This window comes from Protopterus annectens, chromosome 6.part1, assembly GCF_019279795.1.
Source record: "Protopterus annectens isolate FY-2018-M chromosome 6.part1, PAN1.0, whole genome shotgun sequence".
Classification (NCBI taxonomy): Eukaryota; Metazoa; Chordata; order Ceratodontiformes; family Protopteridae; genus Protopterus; species Protopterus annectens.
In genome coordinates this window covers 360,736,875-360,758,229 of record NC_056738.1, presented here as the reverse complement: position 1 = coordinate 360,758,229, position 21,355 = coordinate 360,736,875, and the positions used below count along the sequence as shown (strand labels likewise).

The 21,355-nt window shown below is 38.4% G+C and overlaps 1 protein-coding gene across 1 annotated transcript in view; it reads right to left on the bottom strand.

Annotated features, from left to right (window-relative positions):
- Nucleotides 1-2,913: 2,913 nt before the first annotated feature.
- The window catches only part of PPP2R5B (protein phosphatase 2 regulatory subunit B'beta), a 1,711,411-nt gene continuing 1,692,969 nt past the window's right edge, over nucleotides 2,914-21,355 (bottom strand). Inside the window, exon 13 of the mRNA XM_044075777.1 lies at nucleotides 2,914-4,520. Within this exon, the coding sequence (XP_043931712.1) occupies nucleotides 4,373-4,520 (148 nt within the window). The 3' untranslated portion in view covers nucleotides 2,914-4,372. The remainder of the gene's footprint in view (nucleotides 4,521-21,355) is intronic.

Below are 21,355 nucleotides of genomic sequence, written 5' to 3'. Positions count from 1 at the left end.
GTTTCTCAAGGGTCACTTCAAAAACTAGCTTGAGTCTTGGGGGGGGGGGGGCAAATGTGATGATATGGTGAAGTGCCAATATAGCCTGTTGGAGTTTTGTAAAGAATGATATGTCCTTTGAGTATCAAACTGATGTATACAAGATGCTTGTGTTGCAAATATATTAGAACTGTATGTCATTTGTATATCAAACCGATTTTGTACAGATGCTTGTGTTGAAAATGTATTTTTGAGCTTTGTTTGTGCCCCCTGCTGAAATGAAGAGAAATGTACATATATTATTGTAGCAAAATTAAATGTATATGTTTTAATAGAAGATACTGGCACAGCAGAGGTTAACTTTAAGAAAAACAATGTAAATGTAAAGGAGTTGTTGAATCCTTAAAACGCACCCCACAGTGCTGAATGGGACTGGAGACGTTGGGTCTGGGGAAGAGCCTTTGTCAATTAGCTTAGTGAAAAGAGAGGAGGCCCCAGGCACTGCCATAAACATTTGGATGTGTACTGTGGCTGTCTGTGCTAAATTTCCTATCTCAGCTTCAAAGGGGGAATACTGTGAGAACCTAGAGTCAGGTAACCAGATGAGGTCATTCTGCCAGCCCTCTTGGAAATTATATTTTAGATATTGTAGAGAGAAATTTCAGAGCATTGAGTATTCTGTTTGGGAAGCCTGATTAGAAAGACCCTCACCCAAAGCATCTTGCTTTATGGTAGTAAGTAACTTAACCAGGGAACAGTGAAATTCTCTTAGATTCAGTCAGGAATGTAGTAAAGCTTAATTTAGAGATTGTTTTTCTTTAATTGTATGAGTCTGTTCATCAATGTTAATTTCAATATTTTATGTAATTTTGAACTCTGTGGTTTACTGTAAATATATATTCAATATTTTCATATACTTTTATTGTTTGTTATTAAATATATTTAAAATGTTTATTGTGGCTGATCCTTGTAGAAAGTACTTAACCTTTGAGTGTGCTTATATTTATTTGGTGACACTGTGTGGGCCACTTCAGAAGGCCTAGCCATTTTGGCAAACTACTACCATTTGTATTAGTATTAATATTACACAGTAGAATTGGATACCCTTTTAAGAGCCTTATCTTATAGTCTGGGCAAAGTTGGTAGAGTGGGTAATCCATGCCAGACTTTCCCAGGTGCATGTGTGTGAAAATTAAATTCTAAAGAGTGTGTGTGTCAGCTACTTGGGGCATGGACACAAAGCACTGAGATTACAGAAAGGGTGCTGCAGGACTTGGCTTGGACACGTGGCTGAGGACTTACCCTACAGCTGCACCAGTGGGAAGGTTTACTGGGGACCTGGAGGGAGACAGATATAGAGACATCAAGACCCCAGCCTGGGTGTGCTCCCTGTATACTCTTAAGTGAAATTGTACTTGATGCAGAGAGGTCGGCATCTGGAAATACTGAGTGTATGCATTTGTATTCCAAGTCCACATCCCTCTCCAGTGTCAGTGGTGAGGATTCAGGCTCCTTGATTACTGGCCCAGCATAGGGATGACACATATTGGTGGCCATCACATACTGGTAGCAGTGGTGGGCATTACAGGGAGTAGAAAAAGTCTCCAGTTATGGGAGAAGGGGCAGAATAGTCTCTCTGTCCCACTAAATAAATTTTCAAGGCAGAATAGTTTCTCTGTCCCACTAAACAGATTTTCAAACAAGCAGAGTTTAGCATAGCTCATTCAGTGAACTGCTGTTGCAGTGGATAATGTTTATTTCGTTCATGAGTAGTGGGCCTGCCCCTAGCAAGGCACTCACTGCTGGAAAATCATCTGCAGAATGCTGTCCATGGGGTACACATTACAACTATCATGAACACCTAATTGAAATATTCCTAAAGAATATTCCATCACTATTACAATGTTTAGTAGTCAGTTTTGTGATGCAGCTTATGAAAAATATTACATGGGAAGGTGACAATATGAAAACAGCCGAGAAATCATTGGGATGATCTACTTCCAAAAATGGCACATTACACCAACAGACAGGCAGAAAAATGAAGTGGAAGCTGCTGGCCCAGTTGCTAGTGTTCTTCTACGTTTTGATTAAGCTGCTGAAATATAACATTGCTATCAAGCTCTGAAATACAAAGTGCCGAAGTCACAGCAAAAGGAAAAATCACAAAGCCTACAAAAGCATGTGTTCACTGAAATGCCAGCTAATGACGGTATACCAGCTTTAGATGGTTCTGAATGTTAGATCCACAGCAATATTATAAATTACATATTAAACACGTGAATCTTCATAGAGAAACCCATGAACATAAAGGATAAACTACCTTCTCATTCTTTTCCTTCTATCACTTTAGTTTCAGCTAGAAACATTCTGCTGTTGTCAGTCTTGACCTAGTAACAAGTATGTACAAGATTTCTAACCTCATACATTTATTAGTAAAATTCTGAATTAGAAGTCATTTTTCAAACACTGGGATAATTATTATATTTTATACATCATGGGTCAGCTAAAAATCTGTTGAATAAGACATACAGTAGTTTATTATAACCTGAAAAGATTTACTAGCACACTAACACAGTGTGCACAGGTTGTGCCATACTGATGACATTCATTAATAGTTAATACTGAAAGAAGAGTGTTCACTGCAGAGCTGAAACCACCACATTCTTCATCTCCTGTTAGTCAAAGCTTAGCCTTCTGAATACAATTATATGCATGTCATGACCCAATTTATTTTCCAATACTTGACAGCAACAAACTTAAAGATGCTAAATTTAAAGACAAGAATGTACATGAAAGCTTTGTGCAGACACAGATGCATCTGCAGAAAGACAAAAATAGTTTTAATGGTATCTTATGACTCTGATACAATTAGCAAGACAACAATAAAACTGTAAAAATGTTGTGCTGTCTTACATGAAAGACTATTTCAGACAATTTGACATTAAAGTATCTCTTTAATTACCATGTGCATTACAGAATTTGTCAGCAACAGAAACAGGGCTAATAATTACAAGATATTTTCTTTTCAGTACCTAGTAATTACATACGTTATAGTACTATCCCCTGGCTAGCTCTTCTGAATTTGCTGGAAATTAAGAGGTTTACAGTACTGGTCCCATTCAGCTAGTTGGTCAAGTTAAATAAATTAAAAAAAGTCATCAAACAACAATCTGTATCTATTGTACACATTTTAACTATAACAGATAAGGCAAAAGAACAGTCCTTGTTCTGTTTCTATTTTTTTCTGTGACTCTGTGTCTTTCACAGATGGGACCAGATAACAGGCTGTAGGTTTTTTTTTGTTTTGTTTTAGTTTTCTTTCTTTCCTTGTTTTTTTTTTTTTTTTGTTGTTGTTTGCTTCCCTCATTTCCCTATAGAAATATCTGGGACTGTGCATAAAGAACACACCATTGTTTTCTTAATAAAGTTGACACTGAGTTTAAGACTAGCAAATTATGTGGAAAACAGACTAGACTTAAACTTAATTCTGCAAACCATTATACATCAGTGCCATATAACTTCACTTTCGGCTGCCTCACAGGTCATAGATTTCAGACCAAAGTAAGTTTTTAAGGAAGTGATTTAACAACTTGAAGACATATCTCCTGATTGGTCAGGGGACTGTATTTCATTTTTGCTTGACATACTGTGAGGAGAATCATTTTAAAGTACATTGAAAAATGGCAGTATTTTCCAGTGACTCAACACCCGTTTAGGGTCTCTGGATGATCAGAGTTATAAATCAAATGAGACTCATCCAGGGTCATTAAGATTCAGCAAGTCAGTTAACACCCAGTTCACCGATCTAGTCAGCTGTGGGGCTAGCTACCAGAAGAACTCCAGTGGAAATGAGATGGTGAACCTCGGGTATGCTATCTCATATCTCAAAAGTCAAATAAATACACAGGAAAGGAAGAAAGTGCAGTGGACAGCACTAAAAAAGCCTTGCACCCATTTAGTCCCACAGTTGCCATTTGTTCAGTATGAGATCCTGAGCAGTTTTTCTAACATCCCTGTGCTAAACCCTTTCTTGGGTCACACCTGGAAAGGAGCTTTGGCTTAATGTGCCTTTGACAACCAAAAATATTGTAAAATAAAAAAAAAAAATAAAAGCAATAAATAAGTGAGGAGATTCAATCTCTAAATAATTCTAACAAGTTATAAACGAATATCCAGAACTGGGGCTCTTGTCAGTTTGTTCAGTTTGGTCGGATGATGCTTTTTTTCTATTGCTACATATATCAGAATAGTCTCAGATCTCCCTTCCACTTTACACCTTCATTGCTAATGCTTGTTTTTATTTTTTGAAAGCCAAGTGTAACACTTTCTGTTTTTATTTGCTGGGAGCCTCAGAGTATGTTTCATATTCTTTTTTCATTTGGCACATTCTTTCTTAGCTTTTGCTACTCTTCTGCACATCTTGGCTGTTCTGCAGATTGAGCTGGTTCATCTGTGCCTCCTCGAGGTTCTGCAGCTTCTTAAGTCTCAGCTCCTCCAGCTTCTGCCACAGTTCCCGTCGTTCCTTCTCCTTCTTCAGCTCACTGCATAAGAGAAGAACAAGAACTAGTCACAAATCATGAAAATACTTATAAACAGTGAGATGCTGTATGCAAGTTAAAGTGACAGGTCCTCGGACATGTTGTCCTAAGTGGTTCGTCTGTTAGAATACTGCACTTAACTGCAATACAGCAGATCTTGCTCTAAGCTATTAAATATACCAGGTCCAATGTATACTATTCTAACAAGAGAAAACAATGCAATAACTGAGTATAGTAATACCATCTATTGGTTACACACATGTTTTACTTCTGTATTAGAAATGAAACTATGTGCTACTTACTAGTGACTACAATGGGGCCTGTAATGACTATATCCCCCTAGATTCTGATATAGGTTGCAGTTAGCAGTATTTCTTATTTCTGGCAGTGAATTATATCTACATTAAGAAGCACATTGGAAGAACTTCTTGTATTAGTAATCTGCTTGCCATATATGTCTTGCTACTTACCTAACCCTGCAATATACTAGTAACAGACTGCTGCTTGGTCAACTAAAGTGTTTTGAAAACAAAATGTGATGAGCATTTCAGAAACTCTGCAGAGCTTGTCATGTATCAAAGCAAAATACTGCAACATCAAAAATTTTTGCTGTATTACCTGAAACAACTGCTAAAGATCAAATACATCTCCAGTGGTGCAAAACTGACAAAGGTCCAAGAAGAGACGGAGGTGAGTAGTATGCTAACATAAGCAAATCTTATGTTTGATTCTGAATGAAAAAAAGTACAGTTCTATTTATTTAACATCTGTTGACTGGGAAAGTCTGACTAGGACAGAGCCTATTTTCAGCAGAGGCCCAGGGAGAAATGCTCCAGACAAATGGCTTTGGAATGTAGGAGGAAAACGGAGTACCCAGAGGAAATCCATGCAAATGCAAGGAGGGCATGCAGACTCGGCACAGAAGGCACCCCAGTTGAGAATCGAACCAGAGAACATCTTGCTGTGAGGCAACAACACTAACTGCTGCACCACTGCACTGCCACATTCATAAACTGAGGACTATATGCTCCATTTCTAATGCAGGGTTACCTGCAATGATACAGCAGTAATTCAATGAGGTGGTTATAGACTGCTTTCCTCATCAGTTGGCTACCAACATCATCTATGGACCACTACCATCACCTACAATGCAGAACAGAGCATGTATTACATTCACTAGGTAGAAGCAGTTCTCCCCAGTCACTGAAAAGGTAGATATAGAGGAGACAAATAACTGGTAGGAAAGATAAAGAATATCAAACCAAGTGAAATACACTAGGTCTAATATTGTCTAAATGACCCCACGCCCAACAAAGCATGGCTACTACCAGTATAAGTCAGTTTAGTTTGTTGTCACAAACCCACTTGTTACTAACGATTTCCATCAATACATATCAGCAGAATGGTGCATCAAAACTGTAGGGTAGTGAGATGAAGTTGAGTGAAGCTGTGTCTGCTGTGACGAATTACTGTTCGGACTGGACTAGATATGGAAATGGACATGAGCACATGTGAGTGGTAGTTTACTATTAAAAACAGAATCATGAAGTGTTAGGTAATTCAGGTGCTGGTCTGAGCTACGAAAATTTGGAATCAGACACTGCAGAGAAGAACTGAGGAGGAAGTAGAAAAGAGAGAGAAAGTGTGGGGGGGGGGGGGCAAAAATCATCCTGAATGATAGAGAACAAAAGAGAATGGAAGCTAGGAATTCTTCCAGTCCATTAACTGTATGCAAGTGGTGGAACACACTGGAACACACAGACATACAGACAACCACACACATACCGACTTCTTAATAGAATGTAAAAAAGGTCCTCCAATCAGACAGACAGACAGATGTGCGCACATATGCACACACACACACACACACACACACACACACACACACACACACACACACACACACACACACACACACACACACACACACACACACACACACAAACTCTTCTTAGAATTTAAAAGAAGGTCCTCCAGTTATCTGGAACTAGTCCATAAGCTTCACTTTGGCCCATCTTATAAGACTTCATTGTGAAATGGATGAGATTCAGTGAGAAGATTGGAGTTAATTAGATCTTGGAGACATGTTAAAACTTTTACACAGCCTAAAAAATGCTTGACCATAACTTGTAAATTGGCTACTATTTAGGGACAGTAGTAAATTAAGACTGACAGCTCCATATACCTAAAGCAGTATTTCATCTTAATTTATTGATGCAGGGGATTTCTCTGTATCATTCCAAAGGTGTTGAGTAACCAAGGTCTACCCAAAGCATTAAATTCACTGACTGCACTGATATCACATAGTATGGGAAAACAGGAAAACCATCTATCTTTTGTTTTAAAAGGGAGAGTCATCAAGCTTATGTTTTAGAAGTAACTAATAATGTCTCTAGTTTTTTTATCTCAGTTGGGGCACCAGGACAACATGCTGCATTTAGCACCTGCATAACTAGTGTCAACTTTATCAAGGCAAGTTTTTGTTTGAAGGGTAGTGGAAATATAAATCACAATTTTAACAGCACTGGAATTTCTTGATTAGCTTTAGTACAATTGAGATTACACATATACTCATAGAAAATAGACGTACATATGCCTTAATACATAAACCAAGATGGGGACCACTGAAATGGAAAGATAAATAGGAGAACTAGGGGGGAATTTAAAAGTCAACATTCTCAAAAATTCACCCTGTAGCTGAAAATGGTTCTGAAGGTTTGGACTAAAAGCCAAATAAAGGGCAATGTGGTTACTAGGCAACTGATGTATAAAAGCTGATTGCTAGCAAACAGAAATAGCACATGACTTGGAAAACTGGTATCTTGCCCATATTAAATATGTTAAGGGTTTAAGGGTCAAGTAAAAGAGGGTGGAGAATAATTGCCCTTATATGTATTGTCCTGTCTCACGATGAAGGAACATGAAGCATAGGTGTCTAACTTGACTACAGATAAGGCTTAACAGTATAATGTCTCTAAAAAAACTAGCAAAACCTGAGGAAAAATGAAAGCTCCCAGCACTTGGACGCAACTGCATTTTCATTCATGGCATTTGTTCATGTGCTGCTAAATTGTGGCAAACTCTCGGAATGCAGTAAGCTTGAACATTGCTGCAATACTAAGTTAGATGTCAGTGACCATTGTGAAATATGGAGCATTCTGTAATGCCCAAGGATGAATGATTTTGGTGCTACTATATGAGACACGTGGGGATGTGAGAGTGCAGGGTCACTTTCTCCTTGTAAAAATGCTTGCTTTTTGTGATGTTGTTACCATCAGTAAATGGGCTGGATTCATAAAGGTTACTACAAGGTGTACATGAGGTGCATATTAATGAGTCAGTCTGGCGTGAGAGGTATATGCTTATTAGTCATGTGCCCCCCCATAACTGCCTTTCTGAAGGCATCTAACTAATGAGTGACTCAAAGAATATCTCTGCCATGTAGATTAGCACAGCGACTCCTTACGAGTTGTGAAAGTGAACATGGACAAAAGGCTGTGTTCATCCATCATTGTAGAGGTAAGTAAGTTTAATGGTAAGGTAGTGTTAGGAGGGGTATGCCTGAGCGCATGTGAGAGGCTACAAATGCGAGTGTGTGGGAGATAACTGTAGTGGGATAGTGAGGGGTGATGTTAGGTGTGTGCATATGTGCGTATGAGTGAAAGCCATTGGATGGGGCTGTGGCTGTGTGTGTGTGTATGTGTGTGTGTGTCTGTGTGTGTGTGTGTGTGTGTGTGTGTGTGTGTGTGTGTGTGTGTGTGTGTGTGTGTGTGTGTGTGTGTGTGTGTGTGTGTGTGTGTTCCCACATTGTCTGCTTAATGTTATCCCTAGAGTGACATACTCTGACAAATCCGGACTGATTTTGATGCAGTAATAAGGATCTGTAGTGAGAGTAGGGAGCAGGTTGGGGAGACCCTGGAGAGGGGGAGATGCGCTCTAGAGAGGAGAGGAATGAAGGTCAGCAGGACTAAGACAGAATATATGTGTGTGAATGAGAGGGAAGATAGAGGAATGGTGAGGATGCAGGGAGTAGAGGTGGTGAAGGTGGATGAGTTTAAATACTTGGGATCAACAGTTCAGAGTAATGGCAAGTGTGGAAGAGAGGTGAAGAAGAGAGTACAGGCAGGATGGAGTGGGTGGAGAAGAGTGTCAGGAGTGATTTGTGACAGACTAGTACCAGTAAGAGTGAAAGGGAAGGTCCTCAAAAGGGTAGTGAGACCAGCTATGTTATATGGGTTGGAGACAGTGGCATTGACAAAAAGGCAGGGGATCAGAGCTGGATGTGGCAGAGTTAAAGATGTTAATATTTGCACTGGGTGTGATGAGGGTGGACAGGATTAGGAATAAGTGTATTAGAGTGTCAGCCCAGGTTGGATGGTTTGGAGACAAAGCCAGAGAGATGAGATTACGTTGGTTTGGGCATGTGCTGAGGAGGGATGCAGAGTATATTGGGAAAAGGATGCTAAGGATGAAGCTGCCAGGTAAGAGGAAAAGAGGGAGGCCTAAGATAAGGTTTATGGATGTGGTGAGAGAGGACATGCAGGTGGTTGGTGTGACAGAGAAAGATGCAGAGGACAGGAAGAAATGGAAACAGATGATTCATTGTGGCGTCCCCTAATGGGAACAGCCGAAAGAAAAAGAAGAATAAGGAATCCACAGATTTAAGTCTTCCAGCTCACAGGCTGATAGATTAAATATTCCTATTCAAGAGATTGGACTATGTGAGTCAAGAAGAACTGTTTTTTCCTGGTTTAAGACTCAAGAATGACAACATCTCCCCTTGACATAAAAGGACAAGAAGTGGAAAAGTGGGGCTCTTTTAAGATATCTTACAGTAACTTCAACATAGACAAAGGAGGCAGCATTACAGAAATCAAAGGAAAGGCTGCCTCTGTTAGAAGCTTTGTCTAATGTGAGGGTGAATAAGATAAAATTAGATTTGACAGTGCAAAAGGGCCAGAAATAATTCTTCCTTTTGAGGATCAGAAAGTGTAGGGAATTTAGGGGGAACCAGAAAACGTCTAATATAGGGTTAGGGCTGAGGGGTTGATTGTCACTGTTTTAGTTGAAATTAAAAGAAGATCAAAATTGCATCTGTATCATATACACTCAGCCTAGCATCTGGCTGCTTAATAATGGATATGAACTAGATCTTGGTTTGCTTTGATTTCTTTATAACACTAAGAAGTCATTCCAGTCCATAAGCTCTATGTTTAATTCTGTTTAGAAATGGGAATACTTTACAGTGCTGTGCTTTTTCCCTGTCTCCATTGCTTAATTTTATATTCTAGCATGCTCCTATTATGAGGATATGTTAAGCACTACAGAAAATAGGTGAAATGCTTACATTCATCCTTCCAATTGCAAATTGTCTCTAAGGTGCACATCTCAACCATCATGAATATTTCTATTTATCTCAAAAAATTCACATCATGACAGAATTAAATTGCTGAGAAGTGGGGCATTCCTTATAATTGTTCTTCTAACCAACGTTTAAATTCTGGAAGCTTAAAAAATATGGCGACCCTCACTGTAATTTAACTTTAATATTTGGGTTCAGAACCAAGTTTTAAAGGAGGTGAGACAATAATGATCTCCTACTGCATCAGCTCCAGATGATGGGGCATGTGGGTTGGTTTTGTATTTTGGCATGGGTTTCTTAAAAATAATAGCTGCATTGCTTGCCTACAAATTCAGTCTGAAAGTGTTGTCATTTTGAATGATATGACTTGATAAAAAGTAGATTCATGGCCTTTTTCAAGCATTGCACAACATTATTTGAGAGGGAATACCTGTCAGCAGTTGGGCAGGTATAATCCACACAAAATAAATTGAAGAGATGTCATGTGTGATAATAAAGGCATCTTTTTTTTTTTGCAAGTTTGAAGTAAACAGAAATAATTAAACTTCATCCTGATTGGTTTACAGAAACCTTGTGATTGAAATGGAAGGAAAGGAAAGGGGAAAACAAAGGAAAGAAAGATGTATGTACTGCAGTTAATTCTACATGGTTTAAGGCATTCCTTTTTCAAAACAAAGTACATTGTTGACCATGGTGATGAAAATGCAAGTGCCTCCTAGATATTATTTTGTGGTGCCCTTGGCTGCTGAGCATAGGCATGGTCTGCTTTTCTACAACACCATCATTATTATTTAACTGTCATTTGTAAATCAAGTGCAGCTCCCTGCTAAGGGCATTAGAGTGTTAGGCTTGCTGGGAAATTATCCTGAAGAAAGGAAACTGTTTTGAAATGACTACTCATATAGCATCACTGATTCTATACAGAAATAGTAGGTCCATTCCCGTCATGGTATTAGAAACCCAAAAGATTTGGAGAAATTAAACAAAAGAGTAGACCTCTCCTTATCAGTCAACATACAACAATCACTGGTGTTATCTGTTTTTACACTTATTCTTTTGGGACTGTGTAGATGAGTTTAAGGCTAGGTTAACTGCCCTCATCTTCTTCACTCTCCAGGCTGATTATAAAGGCATTTTATTATTTTAGACCCACAATACCTGCAATCTCAGATTTTGTGAGGCGTGTCTGTACTACATGGAAGTAGGTCCTAAATAAGACATTGCTGTATTAACCACAGGGTTACATCCCTTACCATTGCTATCAAAAAGGAAACTTGCTGTTCCATTGAGTTTGCTGTATGTTAACACAAGCTCATCAGGAGTCATCAGGCCTTCCTCATGCTGAGTGCAGCAAAAACAACAGTTAGACTGCATGTTAAAATATACCCCCCAGGCAGAGCCGTATCATGGCCAAACGGGGCCCTAGGCAGGGTAATGGATCCCTCCCCCCTCCGCTGCCATTCTCATTACTTGGCTATTTCTCCCCATTTACCATAAACACTGTTCAAACTTCTCAATGTGCATACTGCTTTCGCCTTTACTCATACAGTGTTTACAGATAGTTTGGATTTAATTTAAAACTTTTATTTTAAATTTTATAACACAAACACTGATAGAGATTTGTTAAACAAAGCAATACAGACTAACAATGAAAACAGACTTAGCATTAAAACTTCTCTACCCTTGAAGCTCACATTCATTGAAATGGCATTGAAACCCACATTCAAAGAAAATGCATTTGTACAGTGGTGGATAAAGTTTATTTTTGGGCTATTTTCAAATCATAGGCCCCTTGCACACATTTATGTGCTCTTTGATTCACCTTCCTGATTGTATTAAATTATATTACTTTTATAATACAGCAACACTTGATAGTGTGTGTTTTAAGTCTGTAGTTTTGAACATTTTTTTCCAGTAAGCAATCAAACAAAACACATGAACCAATAATGACAAAACTGCCCAATTCAGAACATTTCAACCATAAAAGGCCACTGAAACGTCTGTCATTACAATCCACTAATATCAGTCAATATGCACAAGCTCTGCGGAAGTAAAAGTCATCTGAATAAATTACACATTAAAGATATTTTGTAACTAATGAAGAGGTTGCTGTTAGCAAACAACTTTATATTTCAGTATTTCATGTACAAATTCAGTGCTTGCTACTCTTGAAGAATAAATTGTCCACATTACATTAAAAGATGGTAGCATTGCAATAGGGAATGGATGGCAAACTGATAACAGGTTCATAGTTACTAGACATGTCATCCAAAGGAAGATGTACTCAGGACGGCAGCACCCCCCTTTAAAGTACAAGACAGTATCAGTAATCATCTATATGCTTTGAGAGTAGAACCCACAGCCTTCTGCATCAAAAGCGATTATGCTACCTGTTGTGCTACTAACAATAATTTTCAATTCTATAGCACAATATTGATAGATATTGATAGAGGGTGGCCACGGTGGTGCAACGGTTAGCATTGCTGGCTCACAGCAAAAGGTTCTCTGGTTCGATTCTTGGCTGGGGTGCCTTCTGTGTGGAGTCTGCATGTCCTCCCTGTGGCCGTGTGGGTTTTCTCTGGGTGCTCCGGTTTCCTCCCACATCCCAAAGACATGCAGTAGGAGGATTGGACACTCCAATTGGCCCTATGTGTGAGTGTGTGCATGTGTGTGCCTTCTGTGGAAGGTTGGGTGCTGGGCTGGCAACTCGACACTGATGATCCGCTGTGGCAACCCCTAATCAGGAAAAGCCAAAAGAAGAAGAAGCACAATATTGATAGAATTTGCTAAACAAAACAGTTGCATATTGTAAACAGACTTAGCATGAGTAGCAGTAAACTTCTCTTCCCTTGAGGCTCATAATTCCTTGAAAGATGCACCTGAAACTCAATTCCTTGAGAAATGCACATGAAACTCAATCCATGTACCTTAGTTATGGGAAAGCAGAGCCTGAATCCTTTACTCCAACCACCAAGCTAGCCCATAATTGAGTTTCAGGTGCAGTTCTCAAGGAATTTGCACACACACACACACACACACACACACACACACACACACACACACACACACACACACACACACACACACACACACACACACACACACAAAAATACCTCTTAGCACAATACATCTGGCAAAAGCCTGAACAACAGGGATAAATTTTAAATATTGGTATCATATACTTAGAAAGTTACTAGAATAAAAGGTCTTGTGTTGCCATGCATTTTCTGAAGGGTATGAAGTCTGAAACTCAAATCACTGTCATTATTTAGTGAATTCAATCCTCATTGATTTGCTACAAAAAAAAAAAACAAACAGAAAAAAACACATTTTATGAGGAACAGAGCAAAAATATGAGGAGAAAATCTGGACCATACTCCTCAACCTCTTAGCACAAAAAATCTGAACAACGTCTGACATAAGGGGGGGGTCCAAAAATAGGGATAGATTTTAAATATTGCTCTTATAAACTTAGAAAGTTGCTAAGAAAAACAGGATTTGTCTTACTATGCATTTTTTCTGAAGGATATGAAATCTGAAGCTCAAAGGTATGTCATTATTTAATGATTTAGTCCTTACGTCCTCCCGGAGATTTGTCAAAAAAATCGCAAATTTTATGAGGAATAGATGAAAAATATGAAGCAAAAATCTGGACATTCTACGAAAATCTAGATGGTTGAGAGGTATCTGTCTCTCTCTCACACACACACACACACACACACACACACACACACACACACACACACACACACACACACACACACACACACACTCTGTCCTTACATGTCCGTCTTTGTTGCTGCAGCACACACCTACACAAGCTGTTCGAGGAAAGTCCCTTGTCAGCCCATGGAAGCAGCATATGGAAGTAGCTTGAGGACCATCCCAGTTGGAGGCATTTCTTTTTGAATTTAAATTCAGCATGCATGGAACGTGGACAGGAACAGGTTTTGCAACCATGATGCACTCTGCAGCCGGATGCAAAGGGCATTCTTTAAGAAGAATGCCTTTTAAAATATGCATTTTTTTATATTAAAAGCAAACAGTCCCCAGACCAGCAGACCCCGTCCAAGCCAGCAGGGACCCCCTCACAGCCAGTGGGGCCTAGGTGACTGCCTTGGTCACCTAGTGTTGGATCCGGCTCTGCCCCAGGGCCAATAGAAAATGTCTTATTATCATTGCTTGCTACCTCAAATCCATCAGAACTGATTCTGCTTTGTTTACTTTGTTTTGAAGAAGGAATGCCTTGAAACATGTAGAATTAACTGGAGTCCTTAAAGTGTGAACATTTTAAGACTGGACACATTGTGATTTTTTATTAAACAGACTGCAAATTAATGCCTAGGCACGTGAGCAAGGCATGCACTTAAATCTAGTTTATCCCTAGCTTTTCATTTAACTTAGTTTCTATTAGGCAGTAAGACAGACATAAGAATGCAGTCGGCTTCTTTATAAGAATGCAGTCAGTCTGTGGGATATTAACAGTGTAGACAATGGAGCCAAGCATTTATAGGTTCATAGGTCAATATTAGGCTGTTGATCCAGAAAACCATTAGTAGCCTAGCCTCAATATCCCAAACTGTAGGTGCCCGTTAGCATGATTAATTTATACTTAGTTTCACCCTCTTTCATAGAGAGCTTGAGAGGCCAGACCTGGAGTGTATTTACCATTGCCAAGCCATTCATTCAGGTTACAGTGTAACCAATTCAAGTTTAAATATGATTTTTAAAATTATGATTGAGTTGCAGTAATCCCCTACCCATCCCATGTGTGGTGTGCTTGCCACGTAAGTTTGAATAGTTTTAATTCTATTCTCATTTTGATGATATGTGGACTTTTCTTGTGCTACAACAGTGAGTGTTATTACTATTAGTAGACTACAGTATTATAGTAGACTTTAAACTTTAGAAAATCTGCTAGTTTGAAGTGAAATGAACCAGACATACACACTGTTGGCAATTTGAGCAGCTACGTTTTTTGTCAACCTACTGTTAATGAGCTACCATGTTTAAATTTATTTGTTGAAATAGACATAGGTCTAACTTTTAGTCTTACGCTATTTTGATTTATTTCATTCCCTCTTATTTCAAATGCTCACTGCCCTGGGCTTTTATGATACCTGTTACAGCTATGAACTTGAATTAACTGATTGTTTTCCTTGAACGTTTTACTATCTATCCTAGTATCTAATGGCAGTTATATTAATGTGGTGTTATGGGCTCTTGTCTATTGTATATCTTTCTTGCAGTGTTTGCAAAATTACTTGCCTGTTACATTTTATTTTATTGCAATTGTTACTTTGCATTTCCAATATGGTTGCCATGAAAAATGTTATGCTATAATAATTATTAAATTACTTAACGTAGTTCTTCATTTAATCATATGAATTACCTCTAATTCCCTCTTATTTTATTCTTCTTCTCTTCAGTCAATTCAGATTTCCCTTTATATTTTTACAGCCAGTCCTCCTCACCTTGACTCTATCATTGAATTAAATCCCACCACCCAACTATCGGATTGTGACCCTAAGATGGGAAAGTGAATCCTGTCAGTAATGTATATCCTTGCCATAAGAGTCAACTTTTAATTTATTGCTTTACTTTGCATTGCCTTTTAAGTGGCATGCACACTAAGCTGGGTTTGATAACCCTGGGTACCCTTCCCCTTCTCCCACTAAACCTTAGCTGATCTTTCTTTAAATTTTCAAGCCAGCATACTCAAAACAAATTAGTTATTCTTATACAGAGTTTAAAATGCTTCCTTCTTATTTACACTTGTTGCTGTCTGCTATATACTTAGGAGAGGAAACCCCCCTGGTGCGAACTCTAATTGTTCATATTATTGTGTGCTTGTACTGACCTGTTAGATTTTCTGATTGTTTTCTGCAGTCACAGTTTTTTGCTGGCAAGGTTCTGTCTGCTCCATTCACCCTCACTTTGCTCCTCTACCCCACCCCAATTCCCACACACCCCAGTGCATCTAAACTTATCTCAACATAACCACACCTACCAATTACTAATACCCATTCACAAACTTCACCAAATTATTCACTCATTTACACAACCCACCGTATACTTACTCCCTATTACCACACACACATTTCTCCAGTCTCACTCCTTTTTCCATAAACCTGAAAGTACTCTTTACCTCCTTCTACAAGTAATTATCTTCCTAATTCGCCCTATCTTCAACTGTCCTTCATATACTGTCTAAGGAAACCTTTGCACTATCCCAAACACCTAAAATGTTATCCTTGTATATTATCCCCCTCATTTTCCTTCACCTAACACCCTATCATACTCAGCTACCCAACTTCTTCTTCCCTCTTACCATTTTATTCCCTCACCCTTTCCACTTAATACCCACTAAATTACAAATAGCATCTGACCTCTATAACAGTACTTCTATAGGTCATTTTCCATACAGATATGTGCATCTAATTTCCTCATTCCAAAGTTTTTTCAAGTATAACAAACTCATAACAAAACTCTCAAAATCTTGACTATACTTTGTATCTCATATAAAACTTCAGTGGTAAAAGTCTATCAAATCCTGGCCCTGAACCTAAACTACATCAACCCCCCAACTTACCTTCTTTACAGTCCAACTGTGTGATAAATACTTCTCCTAAAAGATCACCTTTTACTCCTTAACATGAACCTCAGACACATAGTCAATAAGATACACAAACTTCATACCAATTTCTCCCACTACTCCCCTGATATCATAATACTAACAGAAACCTGGCTGAAACCAGAAATAAAAAACAACAAAATTCTCCCCAGGTTATAAAATATATTGGCTTCACAGAAAAAGCAAATGCGGAAGTGGAATAACCATGATTTATAAAAACAATCTCAAAATAGAACTGTTAGAAACAAGCATGGCAGATTTCTATAAAAGTAAACTTGAAACGAGCCCGAATAAATACATAACCTTCATAGTACTTATATACCTCCTGGCAATAACAGCTATAATTGAGGAGATTCTCCACTAGGCATTCTTAACATTTCATCAAGAAACCATTATCTCAAGTGATTCTTATTTTAATATAGACTGGTTCTCTTGCAACTCTGAAAACCTCACTAATTTCAGTAACTTCACGGCTTTACCCAAATCATACAAAGTACTACCAGAATAGACAAGCGCACCAAAAGGCAAGCTATTCTAGAATGGATCTTGACAAATAAACCATGCCATGCTTATAACTCAGGCTGGCTCCCTGACAGCATTAGTGATCATGTCCCCACATACTTACTTAGACAGCATCTCAGTCTCCCAGAAACACTACCTACTGCCAAATTCATAATAAAAGACTTTAATGCTCAAACACTACCCCTAGATACTGTGGTTGACTACTTCAATACCACTTTCCTAGATGTACTAAATAAACTAGCACCATGACGTAATATAACAGTAAAATCAAACTATGCTTCCTGGTTATTAAAAGACTCTAAGCAACTACTTAAATTAAGAGATAAAGCCTGGGTACTCTGGCATACCAACAAATCTCAGATCAATCTAGATCACTATAGACAGCTTAGAAATAAAGCCAAAATCCAGATCAAATTAGATAAAAAAAACTACTATAGTGAAGTTCAGCTTAAACACCATAACAACCCCCAAAAATTCTGGTCCGCCATAAAAAAAAAATCCTTCAGCCCAGCCACCGCTTAAAAACCATAACAAGTCCCCAAAATTCTGGTCCGCCATAAAAAAAAAAAAAAGAATCCTTCAGCCCAGCTAACCTTCCACACCAACCCCATCAACCACAAGTAATAAGGATAGCATAGCTATGCAATTCAACACATTCTTTACAAATTCTATACGCTCACTTTCTAAGAATGACAACAATTCTCTTCTAACTATCCCAACACTACCTAAGGAAGACAATAATACTTCCTCCTTTAAGCCTATCCAAGCCAAACCATAAAAAAATTGCTTAGCAAGCTTAAACCCATAATCCTTTCAACAGACAACTTACCTGCAGAATTCCCTAACTTAGCAGCTGATGCCATCTCCTATCCAGTCTCCATCTTGATTAACCACTCAGTCTCATAACACTACATACCAGCAATTTGGAAAATATCTTACATAACTCTTCTACATAAGGAAGGGAACTCTACTGAGCTCTCCAATTACAGATCCATAGCAATTTTATCTCCCCTAGCCAAAGTTCTAGAAAAGTGTATTCATACACAGCTCATAAACTATCTCTTATCTAACAATCTCCTATCTAACATGCAACATGGTTTCTGCCCCAGTCATAGTACCACAATTGCCCTCCTAAGTTTTACAAATACAATCAACCAATTAGAAATGAAGGTAAACTAGTATCTTCCATTTTCCTTGACCTCTCCAAAACTTTCAATACTGTCTCCCACCAGAAATTCCTCACTGAACTATCTACCTTAAAGATAAGTCACTCGTGTTGCTTGGTTCCATAACTATCTAATTGATTGTCAACCAGCTGTTAAATGGCACCATGCTCTCTCATCTCATTTGCTTGTCACAATGGGGGTCTCCAGGGCTCAATACTAAGTCATCTTCTGTTCAGTATTTTCACCAATAGACTTCATACTGCTATACATCTTGGCTCCATTGTTCGGTATGCAGATGACTCTGCTCTCATCTGCTCTGCACCCACCCTGCAATAACTAGAAGTACCGACTCAGCAGTCGCTATCAGCTGTTGAATCTTGGTTCTCTAACTCACAACTGATTTTTAATCCAAGTAAAACTAAATGTATGCTCTTTTGCCCTAGCATATTCATGGGCTTCCCACCATCATTTCAAATATACTCCAACAATACCACAATTGCAACAGTAGGCCAAACAAAACTGCTATGTATTATAATCGACAATAATATGAAATTTGATAAACACTTATCACAAACTATTAAAAAGACACACATAAAAATTAGGAACACTATACAGAATTAAACCATTCCTCACAAACACTACAAGACAAGCAATTGCCAGATCCCACCTTCTCTCTACCCTGCTATATGCCTCACCTGTCTTCATCAACCTAAAGAAAACAGATCTAGTGAAACTTGAAGTATGCTACAATAAAATAGCTAAATTTGCAACAAGCTCCCCACACAGATCCCACCATTGTACTGCCTTGCAACAACTAAACTGGTTATAATTACCCCACTACTTAACCTAATCACAGCTCATCACTGCCCATAGACTAATACACCAACCAGATAACTCCCCTGTCCTCCAAAATCTACTACAACCCTACATCAACACTCATGTCCTCCGTTCCTCAAAAAAGTCTCTACTAGAAATCACAAAATTGAACAATCATGCCGGGGACTCTCTCTACTCCAACTATGTCTCTCAGATTTGGAATACTACCCCTCAGTCTATCATTACGACTACTAACACAATTTATTTTCAAAACCTACTTGACTCATCTGAATAATAACTGGCTTTGCCCATGCACTAGCCCTGGTTAAATCTCATGTTTCTTGTCCTTCAGGTTTCCTACCTGTACTCCTTCAATTTTTGTCCCTCATATGGAACTATAGTAACCCTTTCTGATACTCCCCCACCCCACATCACTACCCATTTACCCCTCTAATATATATTTAACTTGTATAGTTCTCTGTCTCATTGATATACTCCCAACACATATTTTTATGTCAGTATCTTCTGTGCAAGATGGTTTTATATTATTGGATGTATAAATGTCTGTATTTTCTTCAATGGGGATTTTATGGTATAATCAAGGTGTCCTATTCTACAGTGTACAAGTTAATATAATCAGTATAATTATTCTAATTGTAGAGTTTTTCTCCTCAGGCCTCCCCTGAAAATGGGCTCTGACCCAGTCTGACTTTCCCCAGTAACAAATGTTAAATAAATAAATAAATTTACAGGGTACCCAATCCAGGTTTGAATGTGACTTGGCTGCTGAGACTAGCCCATGATGCAGAACTGAGAAATGATGATTATTGTGTCTTGCCTGGGAGTAGAATATTTTCTGTAACTGCCTGACAAATGTATATACATATACATCTGTCATGTCCACTGCAATCGTCCAGGAATTTGGATGAAGAGAAACAGTCTGAAATGCCAACTTTCTGAACTGTTTTATTAGCATGTTTGTTTACAGAGCCAAGATTCAGACTCACTTGGGGATTATGAAGAATTTGGATTAAAACTCCTTTCCTTATTCAAAACGGAATTTGTACTGAACCAAAGTAAGGCTTGTATCAAGTTTTCTGGATCTGTGAAGAATTTGAAACACTGGTTTATTTAATAATTCTTAAGCATAATACTGAGGCACTCTTTATAAGAATAGGCATGGACTGAATTGCTGGGTCAGGGTTCGGAAAAACTATATCTGTTAAAAAAATTACTAAACTGTACAGACACCAAAGAAACTACTAAACCCTTTAAGAGAATGTAACCTCCCACAAGGTGCAGAGAAATCAACATTTAGTTGGAGGAATGGGGAGTATATCCCTCGAAACTGGCAACTGGGAGGTATCAAGAGGTGTTTCAGAATTTGTACAATTTGGCAAAATATTTTCTCTCTGCTGTAGTTTCAGTGATCTGTGATTCAGCATGCTACAATGGACCTAGTTTAACCCACTTGTCTGTCGTCAACTTTGACTAATTTTCTTTGGGGTGGCAGGGAATTATGGAGGATAATATAGCAGAAAGCATTTTTTGCCTTTGCTACTCTTTCTGTGCAAAGGAAAGTCCTATAACAAGGCATATCTTTGTTCTTGGACTGTCATTTCCAATAAAAAAGTGGTTGGTGTTTCAGTAGTTGTAGGAGAACAGATGAGAGAGAGAGAATGTTCTTGACTTTATTGTGCATCTTCATCCAAATCAGAGACAAGGTCCTGAGTAGGTTGATTAGAGCTTCTGCATTGTTAAGACAGAAGTCAGATTCACTTTAATATAACTTGACCATCTCTGTAAAGGCAGCCAGGCAGCCTCCTGATCACTGTTACTGTGATTAAAGCCTTTTTGGAGGCCTCTTCAAAATAATAAGCATAGTAAACTACATGACTCCAATTTCATCCAAGTACAGTTGAGTCTGTCTAACTTGACTTTTATGTCAGACTCTAGCAATTGCTGCATGGTTTCTAGGACTTTCTGCAAAATGGGTTCTCTTGGTAAAAGGGCCCGGTCAGTCACACAGTATGACTGCCAGAGCCCAAGAAGTAGAAGCACTCGCAGTAAACTGGGTTCTTAATAAGGGTCATGTTAGACTTTTAAAAGGCCTGACTGCAAAACCTTAAAAGGTGTAAACCTCTTTGTGAAACCTTTCTGCCATCCTAGTTTCTTACCAAGATGTTTTTGTTTTATTTTAGAAGAAATATCAAACGTCCTAGACTGTCAAATGATTTCTATAGAGAGCTGCTCTTTCTTGACAGATTAAAGGAATCATTTTAAAAATGGGAGCTTGGATGTCATGGCTTTGATATTTTTTCATGAATGGTAGTTATTA